A 13,524-nucleotide genomic window follows, 5' to 3' on the forward strand; every position below is an offset into this window, starting at 1 on the left:
TGGTGGTTAACGGGTTTTCTTTTGTGTGTGTGGAGTGTGCAGACAGTGCTTTTCGCTAACTGGGTTTGGTCTTCTTTTGGAGCTCTGGCTCCTTAAAGGAACGTATGGGTCAAAACTATGAAAGGTCCAAGAGCTAATAAGGTAGCATGCGGTGATGTCATGGATCCTGCTGGAAGTTACGAGACTCCTAGGTCAGAGACAAAGGACAGGTTAATGCAGCACCAGCAGGAAGCGTTTTCTGTTTGTTTTTTTGTTTGTTTGTTTTTTTTGAGAGAGAGAGTGTAAGTGAACAGGGAAAAGGGTCAGAGAGAGAATCTTTTTTCATTAATTTATTTATTTAGAGAGAGAGCATGAGCAGGGGAGGGACAGAGAGAGAGGGAGAGAGACTCTTCAGCAGGCTCCGCGCCTTCAGCACAGGGCCCAACGCGGGGCTTGAACTCATGAACTGTGAGATCATGACCTGAGCCGAAACCAAGAGTCAGATGTTTAACCAACTGAGCCACCCCAGGTGCCCCGAGAGAAAGAGAGAGAAAGAAAGAGAGAGAGAGAGAATCTTAAGCAGGCTCTACGCTCGGTGTGGAGCCCAACACAGGGCTGCATCCCAAGACCCTGGGATCATGACCTGAGCCGAAATCAAGAGTGAGACGCTTAACCGACTGAGCCACCCAGGTGCCCCAGTGGCATTTTACTTTATCGGCATTTACGCGGACTCCCTGGGCCCTCGTACCTCTAGGGCCCCATGAAGAGGGCCAGGTGGTCCCTGCACGGGCAGCAGGCTGCATTGCAAGAGGAAACCCAGGCTCAGGAAACCTGAGTCTTACGATGACTGGTAAGCCTGCCTGACTTTGGCTCCAAAGAGAGACACTGTGTCTACCACCCAAGACCATTTACCACACCAGCATCCTTGAAAAGACATCTGGAATTGAGGGCGTGCCTAGCTCACAGGACGTACTGGAATCCAAGCGACCCTTGGAGAATGAAGAATTGGCAGTTTCTTTACCTGGGTCCTTAGTCTTGAGATTGGATGTCGTGGTGCAGTGGTGGTGACTTTGTCTCCTGTGAATGTTTCTTTCTGGGGAGGTACTGATCAAAGCATCCCAGAGGTGAGTGGCCCTCTGGGTGTGAGGCAAGCTTGCACAGGAAGCACAGGAAGGCAGAGTGAAGGGCTGCGTGTGCGCCTGTAGGCCTTGGGGTGGGAGAGACGGCCCCGGACTTGCCTTTCATGGCTCAGTTCCCGGGCTGCTTCAGGCTTCGGGTGAGTTCTCGTGGCCACCAGGTCTGATGTGCCGGGGACACGGGGAGGCCGAGAACGAGTTGCTGACCGTCATGGTGTCTTACCGGGAAATAAAACCCCTTTTTACGTGACGAGAGAGCACGTATACTGGTTTTACAAACACGGGCTGCCATTTTCTTATGACCCTGATGCTACAAGGGATGAAACTACCATCAGGGAACAAGGTGGTTTGGGCCAAGGTGTGCCGGTGCCCCAGGCGTGGGGATTTGTGGTGTTTGATTTGTGGTGGTTGCTGGTTTCTGTGCTGTCCATACTCCCGTCACGGCCAAGTTCAGGCTGTCAACATGACATCCCTGCCTCTGGAGCTGGGAGGCGATGGCAAGGTCATGAACAAATGACTCCGGCCTCCTGGGCCACGTGGGGCTGAAGCGCTGGGGGAATCTGGCTCGGTTTTCGGTTCTGTGATCGAAGCAGTAACAACAGGAACAGCTGACATTTATCGTGTGCTCGCCATGTACTAGGTGCTGTTCCAAGGACCGTATTCTTCATAACCTTCCGTTTTATGGACAAGGCAATGGAGTCACGGAAGGGTGAAGTAACTCTCCAGACGTGAAGTACCCAGAAAACTGAGGCAAGACTTCACCCCAGGCCGAGTCTCACCCAGCGGGAGCTGTTGCATCGCTGCGGCCGCTGGGAGCAAGAACTTGCCTTTCAGTGGCTTTGTTCAGGAGAGCCACTTGGCCGGAAGCACTCATTGCAAGGGGCAGGAGGGGCCTGCCGCTGCTCTCTGTTGGAGTCTGTATGGGTTTCTTATTGTTCTGGAATAACCAAACGTAGTGGCCTAAAACCACACAAATCTGGGGGCGTCTGGGTGGCTCAGTCGGTTAAGCGTCTGACTCTTGATCTCGGCTCGGGTCACAATCTCACGGTTGGTGAGGTCGAGCCCCGCATTGGGCTCTGCACTGACAGGGAGGAACCTGCTTGGGATTCTCTCTCTCTCTCTCTCTCTGCCCCTCTCCTGCTTGTGCGCACACACGCTCTTTCTCTCCCTTGAATGTAAGAAAACACACACACACACACACACACACACACACACACACACACAAATCCGTCATTCTACGGTTCAGGAGAAATGGGCTTTATGGAGCTCAAATCAGGGTGTCAGCAGAGCCGAGTTCCTTCCAGAGGCGCTAGGGGAGAATCCATCCCTTGCCCTTCAGCTTCTAGAGGCCGCCCACACTCCTTGGCTTGTGGCTCCGTTCTCTGAAGTCTGTTGTCACACCTCCTCTCTCCCCACCCCTCCCTGCTTCTTTCTTGTTCGGCCCCGTGTAGGGTTACATTGGGCACGCCCGTGGGGTGTAGGATAATCCCCTCGTCTGGAGACCCTTCACCACATCTGCAAAGCTTCTTCTGCTTATAGGATAAACTATTCATAGGTTCTGGGGATTAGGCCATGGACGTCTTGGTGGGGGAGCGCTACTCAGCTTACTACAGAGTCCAACAAACTTTTCAGATGGAATGACAATATCAGGGGATCATTAGGTGCAGTTTCTTCAAGCATTGCTAAAAGTGGGCTTTGCATTTCCCCTGGATTGAAAACGGAAGTGCTTCATATATGAAAGCGACGTGGCCAGGGCGCCTGGGTGGCTCAGTCAGTTGAGCACCTGACTGCGGCTTAGGTCACGATCTCGCGGTTTGTGAGTTCGAGCCCCGCGTCGGGCTCTGTGCTGACAGCTCGGAGCCTGGAGCCTGCTTCGGATTCCGGGTCTCCCTCTCTCTGCCCCTTCCCCACTCATGCTCTGTCTCTGTCTCTGAAAAATGAATAAACATTTAAAAAAATTAAAAAAAAAAAAAAGTGACGTGGCCCACGGATCCTGGGTGTAGAAACACACCAGAATTGGTCGTACTCTGTGGGAGAGAAGTAAGTCAGTGGTCTGGGCCAGGAGAAGTCCCAGGTCTGTGACACTTGTAGGAGAGGCCCTGGTTACCTGGATGGTCCCGGCAGCCTGAGGCACTTCCATCACTTGGTTATATTCATGCCCTTCCAACTGATCCCGGCCCTCGAGGACAGGCGGCTGTGGGCCCCGAGTTGCCCACGGGACCTTTGCATTTACACATATAATCTCACTACAGGGAAAACATAGCTGAAGACGTCAGTTTATATTATTTATGCTTGCCTGATTTCTTACTCTGAACATGGTTCTCCCTACAATCTGATTTTGGCTGGTTAGGCATTTAAAACCCCCAGAAGAAAGTGTTTCTGCCTGGATTCGTTTCCATTTTCCATCCTCGCCGAGTGTTCATAAAGGCCTTGGCTTGTCTTATACAACTGGCAAAGAAAGGCCGACCTTTGTGTCTGTGTTCTGTGGTGAACAGAACTTCCAACGATGACGTGTTTAGGGTCCAGGGAGGAGCTCTCTGCAGGGCGATGGCTGTTCCGTCTTTTCGTGGAGCCTTAAGAGGTAGGCTGCCGATAGGCTCACAGCTGGCGAGAGGAAGCGTCACCAGGATTAGAGACGAGATCTGATTGCTAACTAGCAAGGGAGAAAGGCTGGGGTGCATACGTGATCGCCATTTCATGCCCAGATAGGGAATGACCCTGAGTCCACGCATGTGGTAGTCCTCTGGTGCATAGTAAGCACAAGGCCAGGATGGCTTTGGGGTCAAGAGCCCAGACTCAAGTTCTAACTCAGGCTCCACCACTTAATTGCTCAATGACCTTAAGCAAAGTTTGTTCCCGCACACGTAAAAATGGGGATCACGACTGAACTTGCCTTATAGGGCTGTTGCAGGATTGATCGAATTAGTCCAAGTAAAGAGTTTAGAGCTCTTAGTTGCTAATAAGGGTGAGAGGCTTGAGGACTTAGTTGATCTTTCCATTGGGAAGAGCAAAAAATAAATTACAAATGGATTAAATGGAAAAAACAATACAAACATAAAAGAAGTTGAAAAGACCACGTATGTAATAAAAAAAACCATAAAGTAAAATATTGGTAAATTGGAATATACAGTAGTGGATTTACAGTACTTTAGGTTCAAAAACAGTATAAGGAAAAGGTAAATGATAAACTGGAAGTTTGCAATGTGTTTGAGAGCTAAAGAGTATCCTTCATATATTAAAAAATCTAAAAAAACTGAATGCATACATCAAGAGAAAATAGATATATCAAGTAATACATGTAAAAGGAAGTTCTGTTTTTCTCTTACAAAGATTGCAAAGAAATCATAGTGAAATCTGTAATATTTAGTGTTGGTTAGCAAGCAAGAAAATGTGCTGTTAATGGAAGTGTGTTGGTTTAATTTTTTTGGAGGCAATTTGAAAATATGTTCCAAGTATCATTCCACATCCAGAAACTTAGAAGACATATGAGAAGTAACACAGCACTATCTCTAAGAAGCGCTAAGGTGATAACCCAAATTCCCAACCAGAGGGTAATGCTTAAAATTATCTAGTTCTTGGATGGGATAGCTTCCAAGTGTATTTAATGACCTTAAACCTCAGAAAGCTAAGGGGCCCAAACGGGAACACAAAGACATACCTAGTACACGCTCAAATTTGGAAAAATACACGGGTAGGTATATCCATATTAAAAAGCATGGAAAAAAAAAAAAAACATCTAAAAGGAAAAAATCATATTAACAGTAATGATCTCGGGATGGGAATTATTTTTATTCCAAAATAGTTTTCTGTATTTCACAAATTTTCTGTAACTTCTTCAAAAGGGAGAAAAAAAGTGATATTGGAGAGCTTTCATTGACCGATGTCCTAGTCTTGGCCAGTCCACTGGTTCGGGTCCCCTTTCCTCCACAGAGATTTCCAGACCTCAGGTCTTCGAGGCAGGCATAATAATGCACTCTGCTAGGTCACCTGGGGTCATCTCACTGTAAAAACACGCCTGCCTCGGGGCTTCCCGGGGGACTCTGACGGCAGGTGGCCTGTGCACGCGGACCGCTGCGTGGTCAGCGCGCTGCGGCCCGCGCGCAGCCGCACTACAAGCGTCCCGTCCCCGCGGCGTGTGAGCGCCGGAGCCCAAGCGGGCCCGTTTCCCACGTCACTTCGGGGCTCTCCGCCCCGGGGAGAGAGGCCAGAACCGTGCCTCGAATGCGCTTTGGTGTCATCAGGTGGCTAACCTCCGGCCACAGCGCGTCCCCCACTCCAAGCTGCCAACTTTCCAGGTGCATCTTCCTTTATGTACCCCTTTTCCAGGGGCTCCTGCATCATCAATGGGAAGCCGTGCACTTTACAAACCACCTCGACTCCTGGTTCCCAACACAGCTGAAAAGATGACGTTTCGGGCAAAGTGGCGGTAAAAGTCAAGATATTTAACCCTCACACTCTAGCCAGGGACCTTTCTAGGGACACCCTGTAACTTGATCAAGCCCAGAAGGGGCAAAAAGAGCACCTCGAGCCAGCCAGGAGTCGAACCTAGAATCTTCTGATCCGTAGTCAGACGCGTTATCCATTGCGCCACTGGCCCTGTAGCAGCCCAACCCTCCCTGTGATGTAGATCACCCCTTGCGCAGCTTCCACAGGTTCCCCAGCACTGGCGCAGCATTTCCGCCCCCGGGGACGCGGCGCCCGCCCACGTCTCTCACCGCCCCTCCTTTCCCCAGCAAGCGCCCTCCGCCAATCCACAGCCGCAACGTCACGGCGTTCTCCGGCGCGCTCCAATCCGCGCGCCGTGCAGCTTCTCTAGCGGGCGCGGGCGTGCGCACAAGTTTGTCCGCGGCCGCCTCCCGTCCGCTCGGGTCGAATGGGGCGGGGAAAGGGGTGGGGCGAGCCGGGCGCTGCGGCCGCGGAGCTGGGTGAACGGTAGCGCCGTGGAAGAGGCGGCGGCGCGGGGCGGAGCGGGCGGAAAGAGGAAGAAGGAGCTAGTGGTGCACGATGGCGGCGACGACCTACGAGCGGCTGAAGCTGTGAGTCCCGCGGACCGAAGGGGCCTGAGGGGTGGCGGGCGGGGCGGCAGGTGCGGGCCGCCGCCTCGGGCAGGGCTCCGGAGTCCCGGGGCTGCGGGCCGGGTGCGGGAGCCCCTGGCACCCCTCGCCTTCCCTGCCCGGCGCGGCCCGTCCTGGAGCTTGTAGCTTGCGGCCGCCCGAAGGCCCCGCTGGAGTCGCCACAGGCCCGGGAGCCCGAGGATGACAGTCTCGCCGGCCTTTCTTCGCCCCGCTCGGCCTCAGCGCCCACGGCGGGAGGGCGAAGCTGCAGCCCGGCTTCCAGCGAGCCCGGGTCGGCGTTGTGATGCGACAAGCTCGGGGCGTGCTGCACCCCACCCACTTTGTTTGTTGGAGAGGTGGCGGCTAAATTTATCTTTATCGCTTAGTAGAGGAAGAGAGAAGTTTTTTGTGTTGTTGTTGTTGTTTGTTTTTTTCTTCTTGTTTAATGGACCCATGACAGCACGTTAGAGTCCACACGCAAATGGACAAACCTTTAACTGGGCATCAAAGCCCGCCTGACCAGCCTTCAGGATGCAGGAAAAAAAGAACCGTCAAATACTCTTGAGATCCTAAAGGGTTTACCTGGTTTCAGCTATTATGCAACTCAAGCACGAAGCAGGTTAAGTTCGTGTTGACAGCCAAAGGCTGTTCTTGAGAATTTTGGCAGTGCAGGTGGACTTTTCCGTAAAGCCAAGTTCTTGAGGCTTTGAGAAATAGGCTCTGGTTGTTAAGGTTGTAAACTAAGTGTTTGTAGGTCCTTTTGGCTTGTCCTGGATAAATAAAAACACATTTCCCTTAGCATTACCGTGAGCTCTTTGGTTCTCTTGCGTCTGAATAACTTTCTTCTACTTTGTGCTTCATGCTTTCCCTCTAGATTGAAAGTCCACTTACCCTAGTGGGAGAATGTCCTTGGCCTCAGAAGCTAATGCCATTTGGGGGAAGCTTACCTATCCCTAAATGAGTTAAAATACCTTGGGACTTCGGCAGAGGTATCACATTTCCTTTGTAGGGATAGGAAGACATCCAAATGTGGTTTGGGCACTTCCTCTGCTCCCTGGAACCTCAAACTCACATAACTTTCTGGAAGGTTCAATTTAAAGTTAGGGATACAAAAGTGGGAGTGAGGTCATCTACTCGACGTGAGGTATTTTGCAGAAAAGGTGATTCCTTTCTCCTCAGCCCACTCCCTTTGCCCCTTTTGTGTGCTGTAATTCTCTTTGAAAACCTCGGCTGCATTTCCCTCCGCATTCTCCTTGCCAGGTTGCCTTATTCTCTCCCAGTTGCCCCTTTGCAAGGTGATCACCTTGCTGGTGAATGAATCCAGCGAAATGTCCGACATGTCTTTGACTCCGGTACCGGCTGGGCGGGTGTCACGTGTTCTCGGCTGGCTAACTGGGCTATTGTTGACTATCTGAAAGTCACCAAAGGGTTTAAGACGATCCTACGGCAGGTCTCAGATGTGTTCAAGCAGTAGGGAGCCTTGGCTTGTTGCAGCTCAGGGTTAGGTCAGGGAATGCAGTTGAGTTTGTGGCAAAGATTGAATGGGACGGAGAACTGGAGAACTCTGATGATTGCCTATGTGTTGTCAAGGAGGCACTAAAGTCACCAGTACGATCTTTAAAAAAAAAAAAAAAAAGGCTCTATATCCATAAAAGAGAAAGGAAATTTGGCCCTTAAGTGGTGGGGATGGTGCTTTTGTATTGATTTTTATAGAAGTGGAAACTATGAATTTGAGTGAGAAAGTAAATCTGGGGTTATGTGAAAGTCACTCCTTGATTTGTTGGACCTCAACGTTATACCTCCCTCCCCCCCAACAAAAGTTTTGAGCGCTTGTGTCAGTGTGAGGCCACCATTTTTTGTGTGTGTGATTTTTGCATTTCTTACCAAGAAGTTCGTGAGTTGGAGTCTTTGCTCTTAATCCTTCTTTTTGGCCCTTTCTGCTCCAAGGCATGCTGTTCAGGGTTTTTAAATGTGGCCTCTGACCTAAGGGATGGTTTTTTTTAGATGCATTTGGGAGTGGCAGTAGTTTCTGACCCATGTAAGAATTAGTAGAACATAATAGCCATTTTTATTTAAAAATTATTTTAATTTTTTTAATGTTTGTTTATTAAAAAAATTTTTTTTAAATGTTTATTTATTTTCAAGACAGAGAGAGACGGAGCGTGAACGGGGGAGGGTCAGAGAGAGAGGGAGACACAGAATCCGAAGCAGGCTCCAGGCTCTGAGCTGTCAGCACAGAGCCCCACGCGGGGCTCGAACTCACGGACCGTGAGATCATGACCTGAGCTGAAGTCGGACACTTAACCGACAGAGCCACCCAGGCGCCCCTAATGTTTACTTATTTTTGAGAGAGAGAGAGAACACAAGCAGGGGAGGGGACAGAAAGAGGGAGGCACAGAATCCGAGGCAGGCTCCAGGCTCCAAGCTGTCAGCACAGAGCTGGACGCAGGGCTTGAACCCATGAACAGTGAGATCATGACCTGAGCCGAAGTCGCAGGCTTAACCGTCTGAGCCACCCAGGCATCCCAGACATAATAGCCATTTTTAAAAACATACCTATAGATGTTTCAAGAAAGATCCATACAAGAGGTGGTTTGATCATTTATTACAAAACTGCTGTTACTGCTCAGTCTGTTACAGTATTGAAGTGCTGGGGATTTTAAATAATAATTTGTTCTGCAAGTATCTCACCCGTTTGCAGTCTGTCTCTGTCCTGCTATGACGTTCACCTTGCCCTGATTTTATCCTCTGCTCCCCTGCTTACAGTCTCCAGTTCCATCTTGCCTATAGGGCTGAGCCCACATTTCCTAGTCATCCGGGTCTGGTCTCTTCCCAAGCTGTCCCTTAACCTTATGTCCCCTAATTGCCCAATGCATTTTTCCCCCTTCCACCACACTTGGCCACCCTCGTTTAGCCTCAGGGTTGGGCTTATTTATTTTTTTTTTTTTAATTTTTTTTTTAACGTTTATTTATTTTTGAGACAGAGAGAGACAGAGCATGAACAGGGGAGGGGCAGAGAGAGAGGGAGACACAGAATCTGGAACGGGCTCCACGCTCTGAGCTGTCAGCACAGAGCCCGACGCGAGGCTCGAACTCACGGATCGTGAGATCGTGACCTGAGCCGAAGTCGGCCGCTTAACCGACTGAGCCACCCAGGTGCCCCTGGGCTTATTTATTTTGATCCTTCTACCCAAATGCCTTCTTCCTCTCTCCCCTCTTTCCGTGCTGATCACATCCATGGGCCCGTGGTAGGGCTGAGAGATGGCAGACGGTGTTAGTCAGAAGAGACTGAGAATCAAATGCGGACCTTGTTCACATGCTCTGTGTTATGGCCACGTTACTTAATCTCTGGATCAGTTTTTCATCTGTGAAATGAGCACAGAACTACCTCACAGGATTATCATAAAGACTGAAAGAGTGTAAATGTAATTAACAGAGACTCACTTTCTCTAAGAAGGCTTTCCCCGCGTCTTCCCCTTCACGGAGCTCCCATGACAGTCTGCTGTCATGGAGACCGGACGCCGAATGTGCATCTGGTTTGCACCTTCTACCTGTTAGGATTGACAAGCGGTATATTATTATCTCACGGACGGGAGGGCTGAAAGTAGCCTAAGTCTGTCGCGCTGTTTGAACCTCTCACTGCCACCTGGAAATGATGAAATCACTATAGTGCATATTCTTTGTTGCAAATAGGTAGAACATATTAGAAATGCCCTAACGTTGATTCTTGGCTAGTCCTCGGTACCAAGCATAAAGCCTCGTGCAGAGAGACCCTCCCTGAATCACCTGGGTACATGAACTTGGCAGTGTAGAGTGTAGAGGTAAGAGTAGACGTACGATGTAAGAGGGAGACGTCACCAGCATTCAAAAAGAACCCAGCCTGGGGTAATTTGGGATGTGTTCTGTTGAAGTAGCAGCAGCTGAGGTCATTCCATGTATATGATTGTCTTTCCAGTGCCTCTGAAGTCATAGGTTGATGTATATCCTCTGTCATCGTTGGAGATGGAGATCATTGCCCTTGGCGAGCCATGCCACGGCAGAACTGGCCTTGGAACACAGCAGGCCCAGAGTCCAGAGATCTTTCCATTACACTGCATTATTCAAATTACCTTTTTTTCTTATCAGATTGCTTTCACTTTAGTCCCTGGATGGTGCCTGGTACAGAAGCGAGTCGCTTAGGTTTGAAAACAGCTGACGTGTCCATTTGGATTTTTAATATAGAAAACAGAATGTTGATATATTCAGAATTTAAAATTCTTTTTTTAAATATTATTTAAAACAAATTTTTTTCATGTTTATTTTTGAGAGAGAGAGAGAGAGAGAGAGAGAGCAAGCGGGGAAGGGACAAAGAGAGAGAGGGAGGTACAGAATTCAAAGCAGGCTCCAAGTTCTGAACTGTCAGCATAGAGCCCAACGCGGGGCTCAAACCCACAAACTGTGAGATCATGACCTGAGCCAAATTCGGGTACCCTTGACCTGAGCCAGATTAGGACCCTTAACCGACTGAGCCATCCAGGCACCCCTAAAATTCTTTTTAAACATCCAGGCCATTCTAAATAATCTACCTTGTGACTCCTTTTTCTTTTCAAGTTACTGGTGTGAGCATGAGTAACGTCAAACAATGAAAAATGTGAAATTACGACATGATTACAACAGAAATCCACTCTTGGAAACATTTAAGGCACTCCCTGCCCCCCCCCCCCCCCCCCAGCCCTTTAAGAGGTCAACTGAAACAGGTGTAAGACAGGAAATCCTTTAGAAAGTGAATTCGGCTGCCGCTTGCCTCTGGAGAAACACTGTTGCCTTGGTTAGCAGGTCCCCTTTCTTCTGAAGAGTTGGCCAGGGTTGTGAGGTCAGTGGGGCAGATGTGATGCAACCCTGAACAGATACGAACTAAGCTGCCCGGCGACGAAGACACAGGCGGTCTGCGCAATACAAGGAACCATCAGCATATTCACACATCTTTTTGTAAGGAGGGATGGAGGGAAGGGAAGGTTATAAATTTGGGCACGGGTAAGCGGAGTTTGTATCCAAGGTATTAGTTGGGTTGGGGTTCAGGCTAGAGTGTCTAAGTTAGTGCTAGGCTGCGTCATATCACTTGCTGCTTGTTTTAACTGCGTATTCCAGAGCCTCACATCAAGCCTACTGAGTGAAAACTCTCTGAATGTGGGGTCTGGGAATCTGCGTGTTTAACTGGCTGTCCCAGTGGTTCTTACGCACACTACAGGGTATTTTGGGGCCGTGTGAAGCAGAGAGAACTAAAGCATACCGGTTGGTGAGTAGAACAGCATTCTTTGGGAGGCTTGGGGCCCTGGAAGATTTTGCTGTAGATCAGAGCTTTGCAGTGGATGAGAGCTTCAGATTAGGCGGCAGTTAGACCTGGGCCTGTGAAGGAGTCCAGTTTGGGGAGATAATGGGTTTTAGGATGTGCAGAAAATAGGAGGGCCCTCAAGGTTCTGAGGAAGAAGATGGAACTAAAATGAATTAGCTTCCTGGAAATATCAACTCTTTGGGATCGTGTTGGGCTCCTGGGTTGTCTGGGATGAACCTGGGTTCTAAGAGAGGTCCTGAGCAGTGGCTCAGTGAGGAGGAAACCCCGGGGCCCAAAGGGCAGATGGATGAGGGGTGATGGGAACACCTTCTGGGTGTATGTGTAGTGGGCTCAGAGGACCGACCCTCTTTACTGTCTGAGTTCTTACTTCTTGCCAGCCAGATCTAGTAAAATGTTACTCCTGTATGTTTGGAACGAGAGATGGGGTAATTTTGATTATGAGGATTTTGATTTCTTTATATAAGATTGTTGAGAATATGTTTTTTTTGCTACAGTTTTGTGACATGCCAGTTGACATGCTTCTGCGGAAATAGTAACGTTATTTTAAATTGTGCTAAAACATACGTAGGATTTATCGTCTTGACCATTTGTAGGTGTACACGGGTCAGTGGCATTCACGTCGTTCAACCATTCCAGCCACCCATCTCCAGAACTCTTCATCTTGCAAACCTAAAACTCTGCACTCATTAAACAGCTCTCCATTCCTCCTCCCCTGGGCTCTGGCAGCCACCATTCTACTTTGTATGTGTGTGAGTTTGGCCCCTGTAAGTACGGTGGAATCGTCCAGTGTTTGTCCCTTTGTGACTGGCTTATTTCCACTTGGCGTAACGTACTCAGCGTTCCTCCATGTTATATTGTGTGTCAGAATTTCCTTTCTGAGGCTCAACAATACTCCATTTTATGTATCTACTCCGTTTTGCTTCCCACTCATCCGTGGATGGACGCTGGGGTTGCTTCCACCTTTTGGGCTGTTACGAATACTACTACTGGGAGCATGGGTGTATAAATATCTCTGCGAGACCTTGCTTTCAGTCCCTTTGACTGCATACCCAGCAGTGGAATTGCCGGGTCATAAGATACTTCTCTTTTTAATCTTTCTGAGATCGCCGTGCTGTTTTCCCACAGTGGCCACACCGCTTCATGTCCCCACCAGCAGCGCACACTGTTCCAGTTTCTCTACATCCTCACCAACGCTTGTTTTGTTTCTCGTACTAGCTGTTGTAATGGGTGTGAGGTCAGCAAATGGTAATATTTTGGAAGTGGGTTAATTTTGCCCTCTGGTTGTGACAGGATTTTGAAAAGGTTAGTCGTTGCCTGGAAATGTCACTGTTACGGGGGGAAAGGGGGATGTTTTCAGACACGAGAAAATCATATTGCCAACTCTGAAAAAAAAAATATTTTGTGTTTCTATTATAATTAAATCTGTTGCTTTTAAAATTTGACAAGGGTAGTTTTTAAAAAGCACTCTTAAGAGCTCGTGAATCCCAGTTGGCTATAAGATTAAATGCATTTCTATTAAGTATAATAGAATTGCCTTCGTGGAGTTCAGCTTGTAGTCCTCTGAATTTTCTTTTTTATCTCATATGTGGGCAGCAATCTATGAAAGCAAAACGGTCAGCCAAATGAAAGTAGTCAAAAGAGGAAGTAATTATTATTTATAAAGTATTCTGCTTTTTCGATGTATCTTCCAGAATACGTATCCTCTTACTAGAGAGCAGAACTCAGGGTGGAAAGAACCGAGGTAGTTGCCTTGTTCAGTTAGAGTTTTTGGTTCATGCCTGTGGGATCCGGACCACCTCACCAGACAGCGTATATCGGACCAGAGCAATTTTGAGTGTATGATATTACTGTGAACTTCAGACATCTCATACCATCAGCATAGTTAATGACCAGATAACCTTCTTGGATGGAGTCTTCTTGCCTTGACTTGCAAAATCTAGTTCGTAGAAAAAGTAACGTGAGAGAGTTTAATGAACTGAGAGACTTCACAGCAATTGAGGGCCATTCTTTTGGCTGTAGAGAG

General features: G+C 48.6%; 1 protein-coding gene and 1 non-coding gene across 2 annotated transcripts in view; one reads left to right on the plus strand and one right to left on the minus strand.

Annotated features, from left to right (window-relative positions):
- Window positions 1-5,639: 5,639 nt before the first annotated feature.
- TRNAR-ACG lies at window positions 5,640-5,712 on the minus strand. The gene has a single exon. It is a non-coding gene; the product is annotated as a tRNA-Arg (tRNA).
- A 282-nt stretch (window positions 5,713-5,994) lies between these two features.
- Window positions 5,995-13,524, plus strand: part of SACM1L (SAC1 like phosphatidylinositide phosphatase) — a 58,115-nt gene continuing 50,585 nt past the window's right edge. The window contains exon 1 of the mRNA XM_003982140.5: window positions 5,995-6,151. Within this exon, the coding sequence (XP_003982189.1) occupies window positions 6,120-6,151 (32 nt within the window). The 5' untranslated portion in view covers window positions 5,995-6,119. The remainder of the gene's footprint in view (window positions 6,152-13,524) is intronic.

Source organism: Felis catus, chromosome A2 (genome assembly GCF_018350175.1).
Source record: "Felis catus isolate Fca126 chromosome A2, F.catus_Fca126_mat1.0, whole genome shotgun sequence".
NCBI lineage: Eukaryota > Metazoa > Chordata > Mammalia > Carnivora > Felidae > Felis > Felis catus.